We start from the raw sequence: 23,018 nt of genomic DNA, 5'->3' as shown, positions 1-23,018 counted from the left end.
TGCCTCTTGGTCTATGTCCGGGTTTCTCATGAGCACAATTAAGTGTTCTGGAATTCCCGCTGCTATCCATAAGATTTTTACTGGCCAATTTTTTCAGAAGTCGATGGCCATGTCCTTCTTCCCAGTCTGGAAGTTTTGCTGAAACCTGTGCACCATGGCTGATCCTGCGAGTATCTGAAGTATCAATGGCATAGCTTCCAGCATCAAAGCAACACACATGCCCCCACAGTACTACAAACTGACAGACAAGTGGTAAAGGATGGTACTTTAGCTGTCTTCTAATGTATTAAATCAATAGTACATGAATGAGTAATGAACTCTAGCCTTTGCAAAATATGTGAACAAATGCTACTCACAAACTCATTATGTAACAAATTTATTTTTTGCTTTCATAAAAATAGAAAGACATAATTGACACATTCTGCCAAGTTTTTAGCTCTTCACTTTAAAGCTTATGCTGAGTGTGTGCACCACCTCCCCCACACACTCACAAAAACACATATACATATAAAAGCCCTTGGAAACAGATTCTAGACATATTAAATGAAACTCTTGAGCACTTACATAGTTGAATTACAATCCTTTATGGTAAAATATCTGTCTCAAAGTATTGCACAAAAATGCAGTATTTTTCCCTGAATATTCGATAGTCATAATTTTTATGATTACGATATTATGACAAATTGTGTTTTTACTTATCTCACATGACCAAATCAAAAACAAAATCCATTGCCATCAAGTTGATTCTGACTCATGGCGACCCCATGTGTTACAGAGTAGAACTGTTCCATAGCTTTTCTTGGCTGTAATCTTTATAAAACCAGATTGACAGGCTTTCTTTCCATGTCACTGCTGGATGGGTTTGAACCTCCAACCTTTAGGTTAGTAGTTGAGCGCAAACTATTTGTGCCATCCAGGGACCATACCACATAACAGGACTTATGAAAAGTAGGAGTCACATCTTGCTTGATGCCAGAGTTAATGCCTTCTGTTCACAACTCTCTCATCTGCTCTTAATCCTTATATTGTGTGTGGGACCACTCAGAAATCCTTGTGCTTTTCTCTTGATGACCATCTCTTACATTTCTCTATCATTGCTTATTCCAAACTCCCTTCAACAGAATTTTCAAAATTTCATATTCTATTACTCTGTGTCATCCCCTGTGGGCACTACAGGATGAACTGGCAACCTGGATACCACTCCATTGTAGTAATTTTCCTAATTCTTCTTTGCTGGATTTACCTCATGTCCTTGTTCTCTTAATATGCTTCATGGCTCAGTCTTCCAGCCCTTCTTCTCCACTCCTCCTCTCTCCTTCTTCCTTCCTTTCCTTTCTCACTCCCTTCCTTTCCCGCCTCACTCTGAAATGATCCTATTTAGTCCTAAAGGCTTTAAATATCATATCTCCCGGATAACTCATTCATTTACATCTTTAGTCCTTCTCTTGATCTGAGTTCCAGGCTTGGATATCTAATTTTATACTCAAATCTCTAGTAACTAATAAACATTTCAAATTTAACAGATTTAAAACTGAGCTCCAGATATACACCTCCAAGAAGTCCCTTCTATAGTTTTCTCATTCCAGTCAATGGTCATTCTATTCTTCTCTTTGCTTTTCTAAAGAACATGGAGTCAACTTTATCTCCCTTCTCTCACGCTCCTCATATATTCCATCTTCAAATACCTCTGGTGATGCCCTCACAAACATCACTGCATTACCCTGTACCAAACCGCTCCCTCTCTTGCTTGGAACTAGTGTCTCTGCTTCTACCTGTCCTTGCTTCAGGTTACTTTCAATACAACAGCCAGAGTGAGCTTTTAAGACGTAAGTCAGATCCCATCATCCATTATCTGACCTCTGGATTGAAGTTTTCCAATGGCTTCCTATTATATTTTGTCCTCAGGATATGAATTAGCCATTGGAATTACCCTAGTCTCATATACTGCAACCCACCTTCTAACTCACTCTGCTCCAGACACTCTGGCCTTTTGCTGTCTACCAAGCATGGGCCAAGCATGGACCTGTCTCTGGGCCACTGCAGTTGCTCTACCTCCAGATATTCACACAGCTCATACTGCATTCAAGTCCCTGCACAAACCTCCCCTGTTTGTGGAGCTCTTCCTTCACCACTCTATTTAAAATGGTACCTCAGTCACTCGAAATTCACTTGGCCTGCTTTATTTTTCTTAGTTGCACTTGTCTCTGCCTGATATTATATATCTATTTGTTTACCATCTTACTGTCTTATTAAGTGTAAGCTCTGAGAAGGCAGGACACTTGGACTGTTTTGTTCACTTGAAGAACCATGCCTGGCATAGAGTTATTGAATAAAAGAATAAGATAGTATGTTTAGCCTTAAGAAATTTATAATTTTGTGTGAGGGACAGGAATGTGCAAATATAGCACAGGACACCTATCTTTTATTACACTCTTGTGGAAGAGTAGATGTTTACTAACTGTTCAATTTCTGAAAGAATATTTGATTGAAATAATGTTATGAGGTAAAATGTATAGTATACTAAAAGTACAAAAAAATGCCAGGCTAAGGGAAGATTTTTTTGGCAGAGGTAGTATTTAAGTTGGGCCTTTTAAAAAATAGATTGGATTTTAGAGGAATTATCTCAGAACACATAAGCAAAGACTTTTGAGCACAACTAGAGAGGTGCAAGTAACTCTAAACTCGGCATCACTGTAGAAGAGTGTTGAGGTCATTTAGCTTGGAAAGGTAGGTAAGTGTCAGACTGCAGAGTTTTATACCCTGCTAAAAGTCTGACCTTTCCTTGATATTACCAGGTGCTGTGGAGTTGACTCTAACTCATGGCAATCCTATGAATGTCAAAGTAGAACTGTGCTCCATTGGGTTTTCAATGGCTGATTTTTCAGAAGTAGATGGTGAGGACTTTCTTCTGAGGTGTTTCTGGGTGGACTAGAACTTCCACCCTTTTGGTTAGCAGTCCAGTGAGCTAATCATTTACATCACCCACGGTCAGACTCCCTTTCCTTTGTAGGCAGTGGCAAACCCCTGAGGGTATATGAGCAATGCTGCACTGTCATGATTTAAAGAAGTTTACCACATTTGCTCTGGTAAGAGATAATGAAGGCTTGAACTAATGCCTCAAAGCCAGTTGATAATTACTCAACAAACCTTACCACTGACTTTTCATTGACTGAAAGATTAGTCACTGAAGTGAAATATCTCAGCCTCCTCCGTCTATACCTGAGAATCCGTATTTATATATCTTAGGAAGAAGTGCCTCTGTTCTTTGCCCTTGCTGATTTCTTCACTTCTCATCTTAATCCTTCTCACCACAAATAGGTCTTGCTTTGTTAATTGTCCCAGTATATTCCAAATTTTAGTTGGTCATGAAATCATTTTGGTGGGTTGTGATTGCAATTCTTTTTTAAAAAGTAAGAAACTAAAATTGAATAAAAGTAACAGTAAAGATGCATAGCATAACAGTACATTTCCTGAGAACTTACCACAATTACATGTATTTTATATATTATATTATACATAACGCAGAACCCAGTGTATAGTATATATTATATAAAACATATTTATAAATGCACATATATTTAGATACATAAACATAGAAGTTTCTGAATATAAAATCATGATGTAAAAGAAAGTATTACTTCCAAGTGTTTTGTGATCAATAAAATTTGAAAGCCCCTGAACTAGCCTCTTTAATTTGAGCCTTTGGAATTTTAATTTTTACAGCATCTTTTGCATAAAATTATACTTAGATTATATAAAATCATATAAAACAAAAATGGAAACACACACTTTTACTGATTGTGCTAGCCAATCAAGATAATACTTTATCTTTGTTCTTAGAAATTTCTTAAACCTGTAAACTCACACCCTTGTAACCTAATGTCATTGCTAGTATTGATTTTCAAATGACCATCATATTTAGTTGACACTGTATTTACTTCCTTGAGCTTTCTGTAGTATTTGATGCGTGTTCACTGCCACCTTTCTCTCTCTTGGTATCTGTGACTCAGCATTGTCTCTGTTCTCTTGCCTCCCCAACTACTCCTATCTTGATTCTTGTTTTTCTTCTTGCTTTCTAAATTTGGTAGCACTATTTTTCCTTCTATTTGCTCTTCTTGGGTAATGTTACCCTGGGGAATCTTATGAAGCTTTCATTCATCTATTAACATATGTCTTCCTTTGTCTGCTGCTCCAGTTTTCAGATTTCCACTTCCTGGAGCTATTTGCATATTTTCATTCATATAGGCCTTTCATATCTGTTTGATCCTGTTTGAAATATAAATTGTCTTTCTTCTTCAGCAGCTCTCTCTCTCTGGGTTTTCTTATTTCAGTTATTGGCACCACCATTTTTAGGGGCAATCTAGCTAAAAACCTCAGTCTTCAACTTTTACCTGACCCTCACCTCTTACATTTAATTAGTCATCAGTTTTGTAGAGCTGTATTGAACATTTGTCTCACATGCATCCTATTGTTTCCAACCTTGTTACCATTACCTGCCTTCAGGTTCTAATTATCTCTTGCCTACACAAGGGCTGTAGCCTTCTAATTGGTCTCTTTGCTTTTCTTCACAGCCTATTTCAATTCATTATACTAAATTCTATCATCATAGTTTTTCTTTAAGCGTGGCTGTTTTCACATTAAAGTTTCCTTCTTTTTTTTTTTAAATAAAAACTTTTAGTGGCTCCCCATTATGTAGAAAACGAAATGGTAGATTCTTAGACTGGTATTCAAGGATTTCTATAATACACCCTCTATACTCCCAATCATTGTCATCTGCCATTATTAAATTCCATCTGAATTTCATTCTCTATTACTTACTAGTTCCTAAATCTGCCTTTTTTCTGTTTTCTAAGCTTTTGTTCATATAATTTCCATATCTTCACAAGGAAAACACTTCAAACCACTGTTTAAGAACTATTATAAATACTAAGATGTCTTCCAATATGTTCTTGGATCTTCCCAAATTAAGTATGGTATTTTATGACTTTGAATTCTCTTTATGTGACTTCTTTTAAGATACTAGTTTGAAAGTGAGCTTCTCCAAGAAATTGTAGGTTTATCTTTTATATTGTCTGTAGATTTTAGTACAGTGCCATGTACCTAACAAGGACTTAGTAATTAATTATTGAATTTTTCTTATCCAAATAGTTCATGTTTCAATAAACAACAAATAAATAGCATTCCCTTATTTAAACCTGGGAATCACATGGAGATTAGGGAAGGAAAGATAAAAAAATATCATTTCTTTTGCATATACATGTCAGTTAGTGTTTGGAAGCATATTAGCACGATGTCTATTTTCCTCATCAACATCCAACTTACCTAAAAATTTCCATTTGACACCCTCTAAAAGGATGTAATTCTGGCTAACAGAAAGAGGACCTTACAGAGAAAAGGAAGATAATTTAGTCTAAAATGTTTTCAGAACGTATACAAAGCTGAAGATGAAGAAGAAACCTGAGCAGGACCAGGTGGGAAGGTCACTTTGCCTGAATTGCTTCCTGGTTCTTTTATATTGAAGGCAAGGTATCCAGGATTCTAATACTGAAAAAATTGCTATACATACTTTTCAAAGCAAACTCTTAGAGAAAAACTGCCCAATCATGTAGAAATTGAAGTCTATAAATCTCTTAGCAGAAAGTATAGCCAGCTTAGTGAAAAGGTAAATGAAAACACCTAGGGGTTTTCATCAATACATAAACCAATGCAGAATGTTCAGACAGCACTGATATAAAATATTCCAGCTTTGGTTTCCCCTTATGGCTGTGTTTCCATGGTACCAAGCTTGGACCATTTTAACAGAAAAGGGGCTGTGATTCAGAAAGACACTGCTTTATTTTGCAGCTGAACAATAATCCACGCTGCTTTCATTGCACTATTTTTTCAATTATTTTCTTGATAATTTTTTATCAATGTTAAATTAAACATGAACAATCAATGGCAACAGGCACAAAAGGGACATAATATGAACCCAAACAGTTCTTCATAGCTGAAGAATGGAGCAGAACTACATGCAAACCAAGACCAGTGTATTTATGAAATTATGCATATATACGTACATATATAATTTACTTTATAAATCTCCTGTAAATATTGGGGTTTATATGTTAATTAATAAGTTATAACTTGAGACAGGGTTTTAAAAGAAAAATCAACCATATAGCATTTTATATTTTTGTCATGTTTTTATGTTGTTAAAAATAATCTTTAAATTGAGACTTTGTTTATATGGAAAAAAAGAGCCAAATCCTAGACAGGCCAAGTGCCAGACAGATGGTGTTACTGACTGAAAAATATGGTTACATTTCTCAGTCTTACTTGTTGCTGGAAGAAATCAGAGGGCAAGCACATTGCCGACAGTCATTTGGTGATCCTTTGACAATTCCGTAGTATCCGAGGGCACAACGTTCACAGAAGTCACCACCAGTGTGATGCTGACAATTCTTTAAAAAAACAAAAAAGGGGGAAGACAACATTCGTTTTTGATTTAATAAAATATAGAATGTAATTTATCATATAGTTACCTAAGTATGAGTGGATGAACACACACGCACCTTGCCATTGACACAGGACTAGGTTTTTGATACATATATTTTTAAAGTAGCTATTTCACTTAAGAAAGGAATACTGTGTCATTGTAGCTATACTGACATTAAGTTTCTGTTTTTTCCTACATCAATTGCCATGTGAATTCTTCTTTTACTATAAATTGGGGGGTAGATTTTCAAGAATCTCTAAAATTTTGTATATCATCTGACAATTTATGCTTCATCTCATCCCGGGCTTTAGATCTGCAAGGTGCTAGAAAAGAGAGAGAAAAACACTGGAGCCTAAGCACGTTTCTCACTGCCCATCAGTGGAAACCAAATTAAGGTGAAAAGGATAAATGTTTTAAGAGGCAATAAGAGTAAGAAAATAAATTTAAAAAAGGTCAGCCTAGTTACCACATTAAAAATGGTTTTCATCTCTAGCTAAGGGTTGGTAGTTCTTTAAAGACATAAAGGAAGCAGTCTGAAATTAACAATCTCAAGTCACTATTCTATTTTTTATACTTGCATAATAAGAGGCACTTAGGTAATATGCCTTTAAGACATTTCCATATTGAAATGAGAACCGTTTCAGAATAGTGTGTAAAGAGTTCAGAAATTAAAATTCTTATACAGTAGAGCCATATTTAACACAACAATCATTCGTGCTGTAAGGGCTTATGAGGTACTGCATGCAAGGCATGGACACAGTCACTGAGAGGAAGCCAGTGGAGGGAGAAAAGATAAAATAGCATCCTCCTATTTAGGAAAAATTCCACTTTAGGAAAAAAAAAATGATCAGTAAGAAACAGGGCAGCAAGGAAAAATACTGGATTATTACTTAGTGGAAAATTGATCCTTGGCTTTAGGTGTTGAGAAAAAGGAAGGAACAGAGGGAATTTGGAGTTATACTTTAGCTTGATTTTATGAGAATGGATTTGGAGACATCACAGGGTGATTTACTTCTAAGCTCGACGGCACTGGGTTTTTTTTTTTTTTTTTTTAATATCAAAATACAAGTTGAAAAGCAAAAAAGCCAGTAACAAAATAGATACATATATATTAGTGAACTGATCTGATCAACTGAGCTGGAGCCACAGAGCCACCTGCAGGCTCTGTGTTGAACTTGGGAGACCTTCCATATGCCAGGCTTTGGTTCATTCAATCAAACAAGAAGTACATATTTATTTTTCCTGTGTTCTCTAATGGTCAGTGTGTGGTGTCGTATGTGTTGTCATTTATGATAAACTGTAATTGAAGTCACTTCCACCACATGGCCATGAGATTTACTACTCTTTTTGTTTTGTTTTAGAAATTCTATTGATTGTTTTCGAGATCTGATGCCATTATCTAGGGTAAAATTATGACACTGTCACAATGAATTTAAGACCACCGACTTTTCTATATTTTTGGTTCTATATTTGAAAATATATATGTAGTTTACAAACGCATTTTATAACACTGTAAAATGGATCTAATTTTCCAATATGACAGGGGACGAATCTCAAAGCTTTGCATTCTCTGCCTCATGCTCAGCAGATGACTGCCCTCTATTTTCAGAGAAAGGAGAGCCCTCATTGAGATATTCCTTCAGCCTCTTTTCAAAGCAGGGCTTTGAACTGGTTCCTTCAGGCTCAAATCTCTGCTGAGAATTTCCATTTCTAACAAGTTCCCAGGTGATGCTAATGCTGCTGGGTAGGGACCAATTCTGAGAATGACTAGTAGAGCCCTGGGTCTCAAGATTTGTCACACATAAGGAAAACTGGGAATCTTGTTAAACTGCAGATTGTGATTCAGTATATCTGGGGTTGAAATGCAAATTCTCAGCAAAGGTTCGAACCAGAACAAACCAATTCAAAGCCCTGTTCCAAACCGTTCACTATCCTGCCTGCATTATATCCCATCCTATTAATATTTATTTCCTTCCCAGGAAAGTGGTAACGTTTTGGCCTTTGTCTAAATCTATTCTTTCTTTACTCTGGTCCCCTTGCCCTTCTGTCTCCTTTTCTCCTGAATCTTCAGTCTCTCTTAGCTGGCTTATTCCCATTACCATTCCAGGTCAGGCAAGCATTTCCTATCTTAAAAAAAAAAAAAAAAAGAAAGAAAAGCTCTGGAATCTCAAATTTCTTGGCAACTTCTATTCTGTTTTTGCTAAAGTTTTTAAAAAGTATTGTCTACATTTCTGGTCTCTACTTCCTCATCTCCCAGTCTTCTGATTCTACCGTTGAAATGTAATTCCAGGCTCATTCATAAAATTTTTGATGCTAATGAAAATTTACTGACAATAATTAGTTGTCATGTGAATTTTCTACAGCAGCTGACATTTCTGGCTACTCTTGCTTTGAAATCTTCTCTTCCCATTTTTTTTTTTTTTTGATAGTACAGTATGTTGCTTTTTCTCATACCTCTATGGCTACTCTCTTATTCTCCTTCATGGACACGTCTCTCTTGTGTTTAGTAACATTGGCGTCCTTGATTTTCATCTTAGATCTCATTTCTTTTTTTCTTCCCACACATTCTATAGGAATGTATCAATATCATTCACCTAGTCAACTAACCAAGCTATCAACTTAGGTGCCTCTCTCACCTCAGATATCTATTTCATCATCATGTCCCAAGATTCTATTACTTTTTATTTCTTTAAAACATTTTTATTATTACTTTTAATATTTTATTGAGTTTTTGGTGAAAGTTTACACAGCAATTTGTTGTTGTTAGGTGCCGTTGAGTTGGTTCCAACTCACAGTAGCCCCATGTACAACAAAACAAAATGCTGCCTGGTCCTGTGCCATCCATGCAATCGTTGCTATGTTTGAGCCCACTGTTGCAGCCACTGTGTCAATCCTTCTGACTGTCTACTTTACCGAGCATGATGTCCTTCTCCAGGGACTCGTCCCTCCTGATAGTATGTTGAAAGTATGTGAGATGAAGTCTCATCATCCTCGTTTCTAAGGGGCATTTGTTCATTCTTCTGGCGGTTCATGGTATATTCAATATTCTTTGCCAACACCATAATTCAAAGGCAACAATTCTTCAGTCTTGTTCTGGAATGCTTTTTCTTCCTCTTACCTGGCTAAGGCAGTGCAAACCTTTAACATGCCCACCTACTAAGCAAAAGGTTGGAGGTTCAAGTCCACCCAGAGGTGCTTTGAAAGAAAATCCATTGCCTTGGAGTTGATTCGGACTCATAGTGACCCTACAGGACAGAGCAGAACTGCCCCATATGGCTTCCAACAAGCAGCTGGTAGATTGGAACTGCCAAATTTTTGGCTGGCAGCCAAGCTCTTAACTATTGTGCTACCAGAGCTCCTTGAAAGTAGAGCCTGGTAATTTACTTCTGAAAAATCAGCCATTGAAAACCCTGTGGAACACAGTTCTACTGTAACACACATGGCATCACAATGAGTCAAGACTGACTCCACGGCAACTAGACCGAACCTGGCTAACGCAAATTCACTTCAACTCTCATTTCTGAGTTGGAATCGACTCGACAGCAACAGGCTTTGTTTTTTTCTCTGATACACATCTCTTGATGCCCTATGGCTGAATTAAATCTTCCTTGGAGCTCAACACAATGAATGTAACATTGTAGACATTCAATATTTTGAATGACTGAATGAACACAAGTTCTAAGCAGCGTATGTGAAACTGGTCCAACTTCTTAAAATTAAATAGGCTGAGTTTTAAGTCTAATAACTACAGAAAAGTGGATAGCAATGAAAGATGATCTGATATATTTTGACACTGATATAAGTACCTCATTGTGTGCCATCAAGTCTACTCACAGTGTCCCTATATAATAGAGTAGAACTGCTCCATAGCTTTTCCTAGGCTGTAATCTTTACAGGCGCAGATCGCCAAGCTTTTTCCCCTGTGGAGTGGCTGGCTGAGTTTGAACTGCCAACTTTTCAGTTAGCAGCCAAACATTTAACCATTCTGCCTTCCAGGGCTCCTAATCATCCCTTATTCTACCATCTAAGGAATCATCATATTTACACAATAGAATAGACATTACATATTTAACAGTAGCTTTATGGGAGATAATCGTTCCAAGATAAAATAATTATCTACAAATTTCAGTCTCAAATCATTTGGCAAGGTATCAAATGATGGGTAAGTGTTAACTGGGGAGTGTTTTTAAAACATTTTTTATATAGTTATAGAAATGAACATGTGCCAAAAATACACAAGATCTTGGACAAAAATTGTCAGCATTTTGCTTTTGTAATAAAACTACTACATAATGAACTATTTTATCTAATATAAATGCAATATTAATAACTGAATCAAAATACTTAAAGATAATGTTGATCAATACTAAAAACACAAGGATTCAAAAATATGGACTTTGCCTCTTATAAACTTGTATAATTTCTTCACAGAGCAAACAAATGTTTTAGCCTTTTCTGGATATACAATCTTTCACAGGGCTGCTGATATACTAAGTTAACTGAATCAAATGTCTTAGTTAAGCCCATAAACACAACACATAAAACATATTGCTATTTTTGGAAATTTTTTAATATAGACTTTTCTTATGACTTTCCTGTCTACTTTGAAATAGTGGACATAATATTTTCAATTGTATAGAAATTGACTTTTAAAGAAAAAAAAAAATGGTATCTTGGATGCCTAATGAGAAGTTTCATTATATTATGAAAAGTGTTACATGCTAGTATCTTTCCAATAATAGATTAGAATATACGAGATTTATATATATTTTTTGCATATTTGAAAACTGGTGGTATACATTCTTTCTCCACAATCAAATAAAGAACATTTATATTACAGTATCTTACATTCAAGGTAGAAGTTACTTGACCTAAACTTTTTTTATAGGGATGTCTTCCACACTTCCCTTGAGATATTATTGCTAAATGCATGAATTCTTGCGAAACAATCATGTTTATCTTGTACAACTATGCCATTAACTTCTCCATATGCCGAATGAAAACTTGTTTCACTCTTATTTCCAGCCACTGACCCAAGCTCTGCCTTCTGAAGCTAGATAAATAAGACTAATTCCCATTTCCCAGGGAAGGTGCTCATATATTTAAATAATACTATTGCTTACCAAATCATTTTTAAACTAAACATCTTTTTTCAAGCTAAACATTTAGCAGTCTTCATTTATCAGATTTTCTCCTAAAATACAGTGGATTTTAAGTCTCTAACTGTGCTTTTCAAATATTTTGACTGTATTTCACAATGCCTGTGTTGGAAATAATAACAAATGCCACAGAATGAATGAGTGAAAGTGTGAATGAATGAATGAAGAGTGAGCCTACCTAAATACAAAACCTCTTCTATTCATTTTATCTTGTTAATTGTGGCTTATAGTTCCACCTGCCAGGATATCTTTCATTCTTGACCACCATCCAATGCATTAGGTATCTATCACTTCCAGGTTTATGTTATCTGAATGTTTGGTAGATCTCTTCCAAATCGTGGATGAAGATTTGAACATGACAGGATCAGGCATAGAGCCTATGTCTCATCATTAGAGACATATCTAGGTCTTACTCTGGTTCATGTTGTTCAACAAGTTACACACTCATCAAACTTATTAACTGATTGTATCTGGACCATATTTTCAGCCTTGTTTGTGAGAATATCATGAAACATTCTGTCAAATGCCTATTTAAACAAAGCAAGGTTTGAATCATAGCTCTGATTCTTACTGGTTTATGACTTAAAGAAATTATTTAATTTCTCTCAGTATTAGTTCATCAACAGGAAAAGTAGGAATAATCTTGTATACCTCATAAGTTTATTGTGCAGACAAATGTGATGACCTATTTACAGCAGTCGGTCCCAGTTTTGGTATATACACAGAGTTGGACACATAGTTGCCATTGTTATTATCTTTGATGAATTTGAGGTAGGATGCTGTCATGGATTGAACTGAGTCCCCCAAAAATATGTGTATCAACTTGGCTAGGCCATGATTCCCAGTATGTGTGACTGTGCACCATTTCATTATCTGATGTGATGTTCCTACATGTTGTGTGTTGTAAATCCTATCTCTATGATGTTGATGAGATGGGATTAGCGGAAGTTATGTTAATGAAGCAGGACTCTATCTACAAGATTGGATTTTGTCTTGAGCCAATCTCTTTTGAGATATAAAAAAGAGAAGTGAGCAGAAAGACAGGGGGACCTCATACCACCAAGAAAGAAGCACCTGGGGTTCTTTGGACCTGGGGTCCCTGAGCTGAGAAGCTCCTCATCTGGGGAATATTGATGACAAGGACCTTCTTCCAGAGCCAACACAGACAGAAAGTCTCCCCGTGGAGCTGATGCCCTGAATTCAGGCTTCTAGCCTACTAGACTGTGAGAGAATAAATTTCTCTTTGTTAAAGCCATCCACTTGTGGTATTTCTGTTATAGCAGCACTAGATAACCAAGACAGATGCATTACACTTTCTGATGAATTTGATAATATACTGGTGATTCAGGAAATCTGGCTATCAGTTGTAGTTATATAATAACCCTAGCAATTAGTTTGATATGAGCTATTGTGAGTGAGCCTATTCAAATTCCTAATAAGCATAGTTTATTTTTTTCTACAGTTGACAGATATTGGTTAAATAAGCAATCTTTAAATCTTATTGGAGATCAAAATCAATGCTTCCTACATTTTATAGGTTTTATAAAACCTGGAATGACATTTCACTGCTTTCCATACTATAAGAGTTTCCATATTCTCACAATTTCTCAAATATTTTTCATATATGACTCAATCATATTTACATATTCTATTAGTACCCTAGAATATAACTCAACTGGGCCTTAAAAATCAAACCCATTAAACTAGCTAGGCATGTGTTTACTTGCTCTCAAGGTCTGAGACAGCATTTTGTAGTAGATTTGAAATCTGATTCTAATACTTTCTAGCCAAGACTCTGTATGTTCCTTACAATTTTTCTTAGCATTAATTTTTAGAGCTGTAATAAGATACTAATAATTCCTGTTTTGGCTAGGCTGTTAGCCAAAACATTAAATAAGATAAGGTTTATAAAACACCTTGAACACAGTAGACTATAGTTATGAATTGATATATTTTCTGAAGATAGAGCTAATTGTTTAACCATAGATACTGATGGTGTTTTCAGGCAGCAAGACAGGTCAATGATGGAGATTTGCTTTATATCTTCTTTTTAAAATAAAAATTGTGGTTGAGATAAAATAATATTTCTACAAACTATGGGGATCTTAAGGAAGTTTTAGTTCAGCTAGCTTAGACTTTGATATCCCCATGTGAAAAACAGGAGTATTACATCTAAAATTAAATAATAAAAATAATGGCTAATACGGTAGGATCTCAGCATAGGTATTTGTGAAATCGTGGTAGTAAATAGTAACAGCATCAGGACTTATCCAACTTCAGGGGGGATAATGCAAATCAAGATCAGCCCAAAGCTGATTCCCATGAGGTAGAGGTCAGACATAACTCCACTCTCCAACTTTTTTACCAATTCTAACATCATTAATCCCTCCCACGGCATTCTCTAGTCTTTTCTGGGTTTGATAATCCACTGCAAAGGCCAGACAGAACTCGTGGACCATACTTACTGGTAAGTGGCTTATTAAGGAACATGGTACAACTCAGGATCAGGATCAACAGGCTACAAATCGGAATCACTGCAGGACAGCTCTCTGAGCTCCTCTTGACTGTGCAGGGCTCTTCTCAGCCCCCTGAGGACAGGCTTCCTCTTGGCCCCCTCAAGACAGGCTCCTTTTGGCCCCCTCAGGACAGTTTCCTCTCAGCCCCCTCAGTGCAGGTTCCTTGTGGCCCTGCCATCTGTCACCACCAGCTCTGCCACTAGGCCCCTTCAAAGCCTCTTGTTGACTTTACTGTTACAGCCCTTGACCCGTGTTATAGCTCTTTTAGGAGCTTCCTTGCATCCTCTCTCTCTGCTTCTTTTTTCTTCTAATCTTTCTTCCTGCTTCTTTCTGTCTGAAAAAGCTCTGTGGGATTCGATGCTTATATACAAAACTACTTTTGTCAATTACAAGGCATGGCCCCTCCCAGCAGGGACCACAAATTGACCAATTCTTGGTAGGCCATAGACAATTTATTTGCATAATAAGCTACAACTCACCTTATTTGCATAATCTATTGACCAATCCCTGTAAGGTGCACACAAATCACAGAACCAGACAAAAAGTATCAAAACCATGTTGTTTACAGCTTACCCGGGAAATGTCAATCAACCTGGACAAAAACAACAAATCCTCTACTATAGAAAACTGGGGCAAAGGTAACTTCTCAGGACTTAGGGGAAAAATCCCTCAAGCTGTTTTTCCAAATAACCAAGGCAAAATGCCACATAAAGGAACCCATTTCACCATAGTACTAAAAGTCATGTGAGTGGGGGAGATCACTATGAGAACAACTGTAGTCACAAAAGCAAATTTCTCCAAGGATTAAGTCTTGGAAACACTCCTACGTAGAAGTCAGGATAATAAGGAGGACAAAGCAAAGAAGACTGAGGAGGAGCAGCCACTGAGTTTGAAAACGCTCATCATGCCATGGCCTGGGAAGCATACTGAACAAAGAGTTTCAAGAAGAATGAGATGATTCACACTGTCAAATGCTGCTGATAAATCAAGTAAGATGAAGGCTGATAGCTGAAATTTAGTTTCAATATAGTGGCAGAGGTAAAAGCCTGAATTTAGTATTCACAAGCAAATTGAAGGAGAAAACATATAGACAGAGTATAGACAACACTTCACTGTATAGAAGAAGAATGAGGCAGTACTTAGAGAGGAAGCAGAATCAAAAGTCTTTTTTTTTTTTTTCTTTTAAGGTGTAAGAAGAAATAAAAAGTGATGATGTAGGAGAGGAGGGGACAATAGCCTGAGTAGTGTACTTGAATGAGAGAGAGGGGTGGGATCTAGAGTGTAAGTGGAAGACTTAGTCTATTCTAGAAACAAAAACAGTTCATGCAAAGTAATGGAAACAGTCAGCATAACTGGCATAGAGGAAGAAAGGTGGGTGTACATGTGGTTGTGGGAGCTTGTGCTGGTTCTCTTTTGATTGCTTAAAATTTCTCAATGAAATAAGATACAGTGCTATTAGCTGAGAGTAAAGATGGAAAGGGGAGGAGAGATTTTGGGTTTGAGGAGTGAGCAAAAGTTACAGAAGAGTCATCCAGGGATGAAGAAGAGGAAATGGGCTAGAGAAATGGTGTAAGATTACAGAGTAACACTAATGGTCTATTTGAAGTGAGTGATCATGAATTCAAAGTGAGACTAGACAGAGTAGCTGTCTGTTTTTCTTAAGCCACATTCAGCTTAGAAGATGCAGATGTAGAGAAGAGAGAGAGCAGCACTTAACCAGAGTTGGGGTAAAATTAGTACAAATAAATAAGAAAGTGGTAAAGGAGATGAGGGTTATATAAAGCAATGATATTAATGAATGTCATGAATATCAAGCTGTTTAAGAAAGCAAGACAGGAGGAAGAGAATGACAATGAAGGAATGTGAGCATCAATAATCAATAAACAAAAATATTTAAAATGTTGACAACCAAATGAACAACCAAGAAGAAGTGAATTGGAGGGTAAGAGATGGTAGCTGTCATGGATTGAATTATGTCCCCCCAAAAATGTGTGCATCAGTCATGACTGGGTGATGATTCCCAGTATTGTGTGGTTGTCCTCCATTTTGTGATTGTAATTTTATGTTAAAGAGGATTATGGTGTGACTGTAACATCCTTATGAAGGTCACATCCCTGATCCAATGTAAAGGGAGTTTCCCTGGGGTGTGGCTTGCACAACATTTTACCTCTCATAAGAGATAAAAAGGAAAGGGAAGGGAGCAGAGAAGGGGACCTCATATCACCAAGAAAGCAGTGCCAGGAGCAGAGCACGTCCTTTGGAGCCAGGGTCCCTGTGCAGAGAAGCTCCTAGTCTGGGGAAGGATTGATGAGAAGGTGGACAGAGAGTGAAAGCCTTCCCCTGGAGCTGAAGCCCTGAATTTGGACTTTTAGCCTACTTTACTGTGAGGAAATAAACTTCTCTTTGTTAAAGCCATCCACTTGTGGTATTCCTATTAAGCAGCACTAGAGGACTAAGATAGTGGCTGTTATGGATTAAATTGTGTCCCTCAAAATATGTGTTGTAAATCTTAACCCCTATACCTGTGGATATAATCCATTTTGGGAAGAAGGTCTTCTTTGTTATGTTAATGAGGTCATGTCAGTGTAGCGTGTATCTTAAACCTACTCACTTTTGAGATATAAAAAGAGCAGATTAGGCACAAAGAAGTGAGTCCAAATGGAGAGGAAGATACATGCCACATGAAAATCACCGAGGAATCAAGAAATGCCGAGTCTAGAGAAACTGAAAGAGATCTCTCCCCAGAATGATTGAGTTGGTGCCCTGAATTTGAACTTCTAACCTCCTAAACTGTGAGAAAAAAAATTCCTATACTTTAAAACCACCCACTTGTGGTATTTCCATTACATCAGCACTAGAAACTAAAACAGTAGCCAAATAATTGAGTACTTAAAATTGACATTATAGATCGGTTGCAGTTATTAGTAATGACAAGATCTAGGATATGATCATGGAGTGGGGATAAGAAACTGAGCATTAAGGTATGTAAGATCTAATTTTATAGTTATTAAAATAACAAAGAATTATCATAGAAGTAGTGCTGGAGATAATGGCAATGATTCAGGGGAAAAATGTTCAAGGTATGAGATGCCTGAATCTGACAGTTTAGTAGACAACATCAACAAGCTGGTTTAGTCGGCACAAGGAAAATGGCATGAGAATCTAGGCTGGGTGTTTTCAGGGAGGAGAGAAGAAGGATGATATGAAAGTGGCAGTGAGGAGCAAGGACAACTTCCCTATCTTCAGGGCCAGGGGGATGAAGACTATGGGAGAAAACAGTAGTTACCACTTGAGAGGTTTACAGGGGGAGAGGAGGTCTATCTGGAAGAGTCAAGTTTCAGGCAACAGAGAAATTACATTGATGTCCGACTGTGAACTCCACAGGTTCAATAGAAGGGTTTCAGAAGATGTGGGAGGTGCAGTTAGCAAAGATGTCTAGAGCTATGTGGGGATTAGAGTCTGGGGGATTAGTGGTAACATGGGAAACCTAAATTTCTTATGGTGATTGAAGAGACTGTTGGTACAATTATGGATGTCAAAGACAATTCTGGTAAGGCTTAGAAGGAAGTGAGGAGAGCTATAAAGAAAGTCTCTATCATCTTAGAGAATATACATGGCACAAGCAACGGAATGTTGCTGGAAATGTGGACATTAAATGTGCTTCTGGTTCTGCATCCCACTTTGGTGAGTGGTGTCTGAGGTCTTAAAAGCTTGCGAATGGCCATCTAAGATGCATCAATTGATCCCAACCCACCTGGAGCAAAGAAGAATGAAGAACACCAAAGACACATGGGAAATATTAGTCCAAGAGCAAAAAGGGCCACATAAACCAGAGACTCTATCAGCCTGAGACAAGAACCAGATGGTGCCTAGTTACCACCAATGATCGCCCTGACACGGAACAAAACAGAGTCCCTGATGAAGCAGGAGAAAAATGGGGTGCAGAACTGAAATTCATGTAAAAAGACCAGACTTAATGGTCTGAGACTGGAGGAACCCTTGAAGCCATGACCCCCAGATGCTCTGTCAACCTAGAACTAAAACCATTCCTGAAGCCCATTCTTCAGACAAAGACTAGACTGGACTATAAAACATAAAATAATACTCATGAAGAGTGTGCTTCTTAGTTTAAGCAGACATGAGACCAAAAGGGTGGCTCCTGTCCAGAGGAAAGATGAGAAGGCAGAAAGGGACAGGAGCTGGTTGGATGGGCATGGGAAACCCAGGGTGGAAAGGGGGAGTGTGCTGTCACATTGTAGGGATTGCAACTAGTGTCACATAACAATATGTGTATGAATTTTTGTATGGGAAATTAATTTCAGCTGTAAACTTTCAACTACAGCACAACTAAAAAAAATGTGCTTCTGGTGAGGTTTTAGAAGAAAATGATAAACATATGATCAGACAATGGAGAAAGGGTGATGTTTTTTATGCAGTGGAAAAGAACTTATCTGAATTATGTTCAAATGTTTGATGGAAGGTAGAACTTGTAAGTGATGAACTTGAATATCTGGCTGAGGAGATTTTGAAGCAAGATCTTAACGGGGTGTGTGGTTTCTCTTTACTGCTTATAGTAAAATGTGAGAGGAAAAAGATGGACTTAAAAAAGAACTGTGCAAAATGAAAACTAAACTAAACTTAAAGATATGGAAAATTCTGTTATACAAACTAAGGACATGTCTCCTAGAATGTTCACCAAGGATGTGGATACACAATCTTTTATTAAAAAGATTAAGCCTGTGACTGATGGATCTAACCAACTACCATAGCAGAACCCATTGGCTTAGACTTACTGAAATGAAATGAATGAATGAAAGGAAAGAACATTGTCTGCCTCTTGGAATTCTACAGTCAGGAAATAGGCTAAAGGAGCAATATCTGTTGTCCTCCAAGAAAAGAAAGGGACCATCCCTGGAGCAGCTCAGAGATCAGTAGAACAATTCCAAGGATCACGGGAAGCAGGGCCTTCTCGGTTTCAAAGGGTGGAGCCAGGGTCTCCTGGATCTCAAAGGGTTGGGCCACTTTCTCCTAGTTTCAAAGAGTCAGATCTTGACCAACTTGATTCCTGAGTGTGGGGCTGCCATTAAGGACTTTAAGGACTAAGGTGCACCTGACTCTTAAGCCAGGGTATTTTCAGTCACCTCATATGCATGCGAAAGCTGGATGATGAATAAAGAAGACCAGAGAAGAATCTATACCTCTAAATTATGGTGTTGGCAAAGATTATTGACTACAGCATGGACTGTCAGAGGAACAAACAAATCTCACTTGGAAGAATACCCAGAATACTTCTTAGAAGCAAGGAAGGTAAGACTTCCTCTCACATATTTTGGACATGTTATCAATAGGGACCAGTCCCTGGAGAAAGATATCATGCTTGGTAAAGCAGATGGTCAGAAAAAGAGAAAGACCTTCAATGAGATGGATTGACACAGTGGCTGTAACAAGGGGCTCAAACATAACAATGACTGTGAGGAAGGCACAGGGCTGGGTAGTGTTTCATTCTGTACATGGGTTCTTTATGAATCAGAACCAACTCAGTGGCACCTAACAACAACAACAACAGGGGGATGGGGCCACTACTCAAAGCTGAGGGGGTGGGTCTGCCATGCCCAAGAGGCAGAAGAATGAAGCCTACTGGGGCCAACGGGGTGGGATCACTACTCAGATGGGCTGGGAGAATGGGGACCCCCAAAGCCAAGGGAGCAGAGTTGCTATACCACTGGGCCTAGAAGGTGAAGCTGAAGCCCAGGGTTGAGGGGCCTCCACCCAGAATCCTGAGTGTATGGCCAACACCGAGAGTCTGGAGTGCAGAGCCATTGCCCAGATGGTCTAGAACAGAGGATTATTTGCAAGCCTTGAGAGCCTATGTAAATTATTCTGCTGGATTTTGGACTTGCCTGGTGCTCATTATCCCTTCTTTCCCTCCAATTTCTCCTATTCGTAATGGAAATGTCTACCATGTGCCTGTTCCATCATTGTACTCTGGAAGTAGATAACTTGTATTCTAGATTTCACTGGTTCACAGATGAGCAGATATTTTGTCTCAGGAAGGAATATGCCTAATGTCTCAATCATATTTGATTTAGATGATTCTGAAGATGAGATTTTGGACTTTTGTTGATTTAAGACTTTTGGGATGATGTGACCAGTGAATGTGCTTTGCAGATGCCAAGGACATAAATGGGGGGGGGGGGGGCAAAGAGTTGAATGTTATGGACTGAATTGTATCCTCCAAAAATATATATTGATATCCATATTCATATTCATTCCAAAGAAGGGTGATCCAAAGGAATGCAGAAATTATTGAACAGTATCATTAATATCTAAAGCAAGTAAAATGACACTAAAGATAATTTAAAAATGATTACAGCAGTAGTACATTGACATGGTACTGCCAGAAATTCAAGCTGGATTCAGAAAAGGATGTGGAATGTGGGATATCATTGCTAAGGTCAGAAGGACCTCAGCTGAAAGCAGAGAATACCAGAGTGATGTTTACCTGTGTTTTATTGACTATGCAAAGACATTTGGCTATGTGGATCATAACAAATTACGGATAACATTGTGAAGAAGAAGAATTCTAGAACACTTAATTGTGCTCATGTGGAACCTGTACATAGACCAAGAGGCAGTTGTTCAAACAGAACAAAGGAATACTGAATAGTTTAAAGGCAAGAAAGGTGTGCATCAATGTTGTATCCTTTCACCATACTTATTCACTGTTTATGCTGAGCAAATAATCTGAGAAGCTGGACTATATGAAGAAGAATGCAACATCAGCATTGGAGGAAGACTCATTAACAACCTGCGATATGAAGATGATATAACCTTGCTTGCTGAAAGTGAAGAGGACTTGAAGCACTTACCTATGAAGATCAAAGACTTCAACCTTCCGTATGGATTACATCTCAACATAAAGAAAACAAAAATCCTCACAACTGGACCAATAAGCAACATCATGAAAAATGGAGAAAAGATTGAGGTTGTCAAGGATTTCATATTACTTGGCTCCACAATCAATGCCCATGGAAACAGCAGTCAAGAAATCAAAGGATGTATTGCATTGGGCAAATCTTCTATGAAAGACCTCTTTAAACTGTTGAAAGGCAAAGGTGTCTCCTTGAAGAAAAAGGTGCACCTGACCCAAGTGATGGTGCTCTCAACCACCTCATATGCATGCAAAAGCTGGACAATATAAGAGGAAGACTGAAGAATTGATGCCTTTGAATTACAGGGTTGGCAAAGAATATTGAATATACCATGAATTGCCGAAAGAATGAACAAATCTGTCTTGGAAGAAGTACGGCTAGAATAATCCTTAGAAGGGAGGACAGTGAGACTTTGCCTCACTTACTTTGGACATGTTATCAGAAGGGACTGTCCCTGGAGAAGAACATCATACTTGGTAAAGTAGAGGGTCAGTGAAAAAGAGGAAGACGTTCAATGAGATGGATTGACACAAAGGCTATAATAATGGGTTCAGACACAGCTATGATCGTAAGGATGGCGCAGAGCTTGGCAGTGTTTTGTTCTGTTATGCATGGGTTGCTATGAGTTGGACCTGAATGGAAGGTACCTAAGGATAACAACAACTTGCTTGGGTTATAATCCCATTTGTGAATGGTTGGTTTTTGTTATGCTAATGAGACAGATTTAGTATAGGGTGTGTCTTAAATCAATATCTTTTGAGATATAAAAGAGATTAAAGACGCAAGTGAGTAAGCAAGATGGGGTAGACATATGTCAAGCCACACAAAGATCACCCAGGAACAGAAGCTCAGGAGAGACCTTCCCCTAGAGCTGACAGAGAGAGAAAGTCTTCTAAAGCTAGCACCCTGAATTCGGAATTCTAAGCTCTTAAAAGAAAACAAAAAACCTGTTGCCGTCAAGTCTATTCTGACTCTTGCAAAAATAAATTTGTTTGTTAAAACCATCCATTTGTGGAATTTCTGTTTTAGCACCAGTAGATAACTAAGGCAGTGGTTTTTATCTTTTTCTTAATAGTTTCCTATATTTTTTTAATTTTTATAAAAAGCTTATATTTGTTTATAATTGGGGAGAGGCAATACATGTGATATTTAAATAGTCGTGTCCTCCGGTACTCTTCTCAGATGTTGTTAATATTCTATTCCTTGACATTAGTAGTAGTTTTTCTGGTTATCTCTTTGAAATAACTTGTTAAAAAGTATAATGTGGCAGATGTCTTTTTTTCCTGCATATTTTATTTCACTCATCCAAGAAGTTATATTTCCTGCAGTTTAGCTGTCCTCTGCAAACAGTAGCTGAGCTTGTGTAGAGGGAAACAACATGGGCCTTGGAAAGGACAGACTCAGGTGAATACCTGGCATTTGGACGTTTCAGGGTCACATAAGCTGCTGTGTCCATTACACTGACATGGAACACAGGTGCCCAGGGTTGGTCCAGGGGTGCGGCCACCCAGTTCAGAAGGCAGTCGATAAAATCCTGGCAAGCATGTCTGAAAGAAAAGAGAACCAATTAAGACAGCCAAGGCAGAAATCTTGCTTTAGCAACACTTGGATTCTTCAGCATTTGAAAAGAATGACTTCTTTCCTCCCGCCTGTGCTGAGGACAATACCACTTACAAATGCAAGTGCCAATTTTGATGCCTAATGTGTGTATTTCTGCCTAGTCCCTGGCGAGCACAGGCAGCACTCTGTAATCACACTTTTGCAAAGGAAAGCTTTTATTTGCATATAAAACTTAGCCTGAAAAGCTTTCGATGGTCTTCTTTTTTTTTTGAAAAAGAGGTTTGTTTTTAAATAAAACTGTCATATGGACCAAAGAGAGAGTTTTAATGCCCTTGACAAGCTAAAATCTGCTTCTCTGCTTGATGGATAACTA

At 37.8% G+C, this 23,018-nt stretch overlaps 1 protein-coding gene across 1 annotated transcript in view; it reads right to left on the bottom strand.

Moving 5' to 3' along the window:
- Window positions 1-23,018, bottom strand: part of LAMA2 (laminin subunit alpha 2) — a 559,790-nt gene that overhangs the window by 194,791 nt on the left and 341,981 nt on the right. The window contains exons 29-30 of the mRNA XM_064294826.1: window positions 22,498-22,632; window positions 6,319-6,443 (exon numbers count right to left, since the gene is read on the bottom strand). Coding sequence (XP_064150896.1) covers window positions 6,319-6,443; window positions 22,498-22,632 — 260 coding nt within the window. The remainder of the gene's footprint in view (window positions 1-6,318; window positions 6,444-22,497; window positions 22,633-23,018) is intronic.

The sequence above is a fragment of the Loxodonta africana genome, chromosome 1 (genome assembly GCF_030014295.1).
Source record: "Loxodonta africana isolate mLoxAfr1 chromosome 1, mLoxAfr1.hap2, whole genome shotgun sequence".
NCBI classification, from domain to species: domain Eukaryota; kingdom Metazoa; phylum Chordata; class Mammalia; order Proboscidea; family Elephantidae; genus Loxodonta; species Loxodonta africana.
Note: the sequence above shows the minus strand (reverse complement) of the source record. Positions and strands in the feature narration are given on the sequence as shown.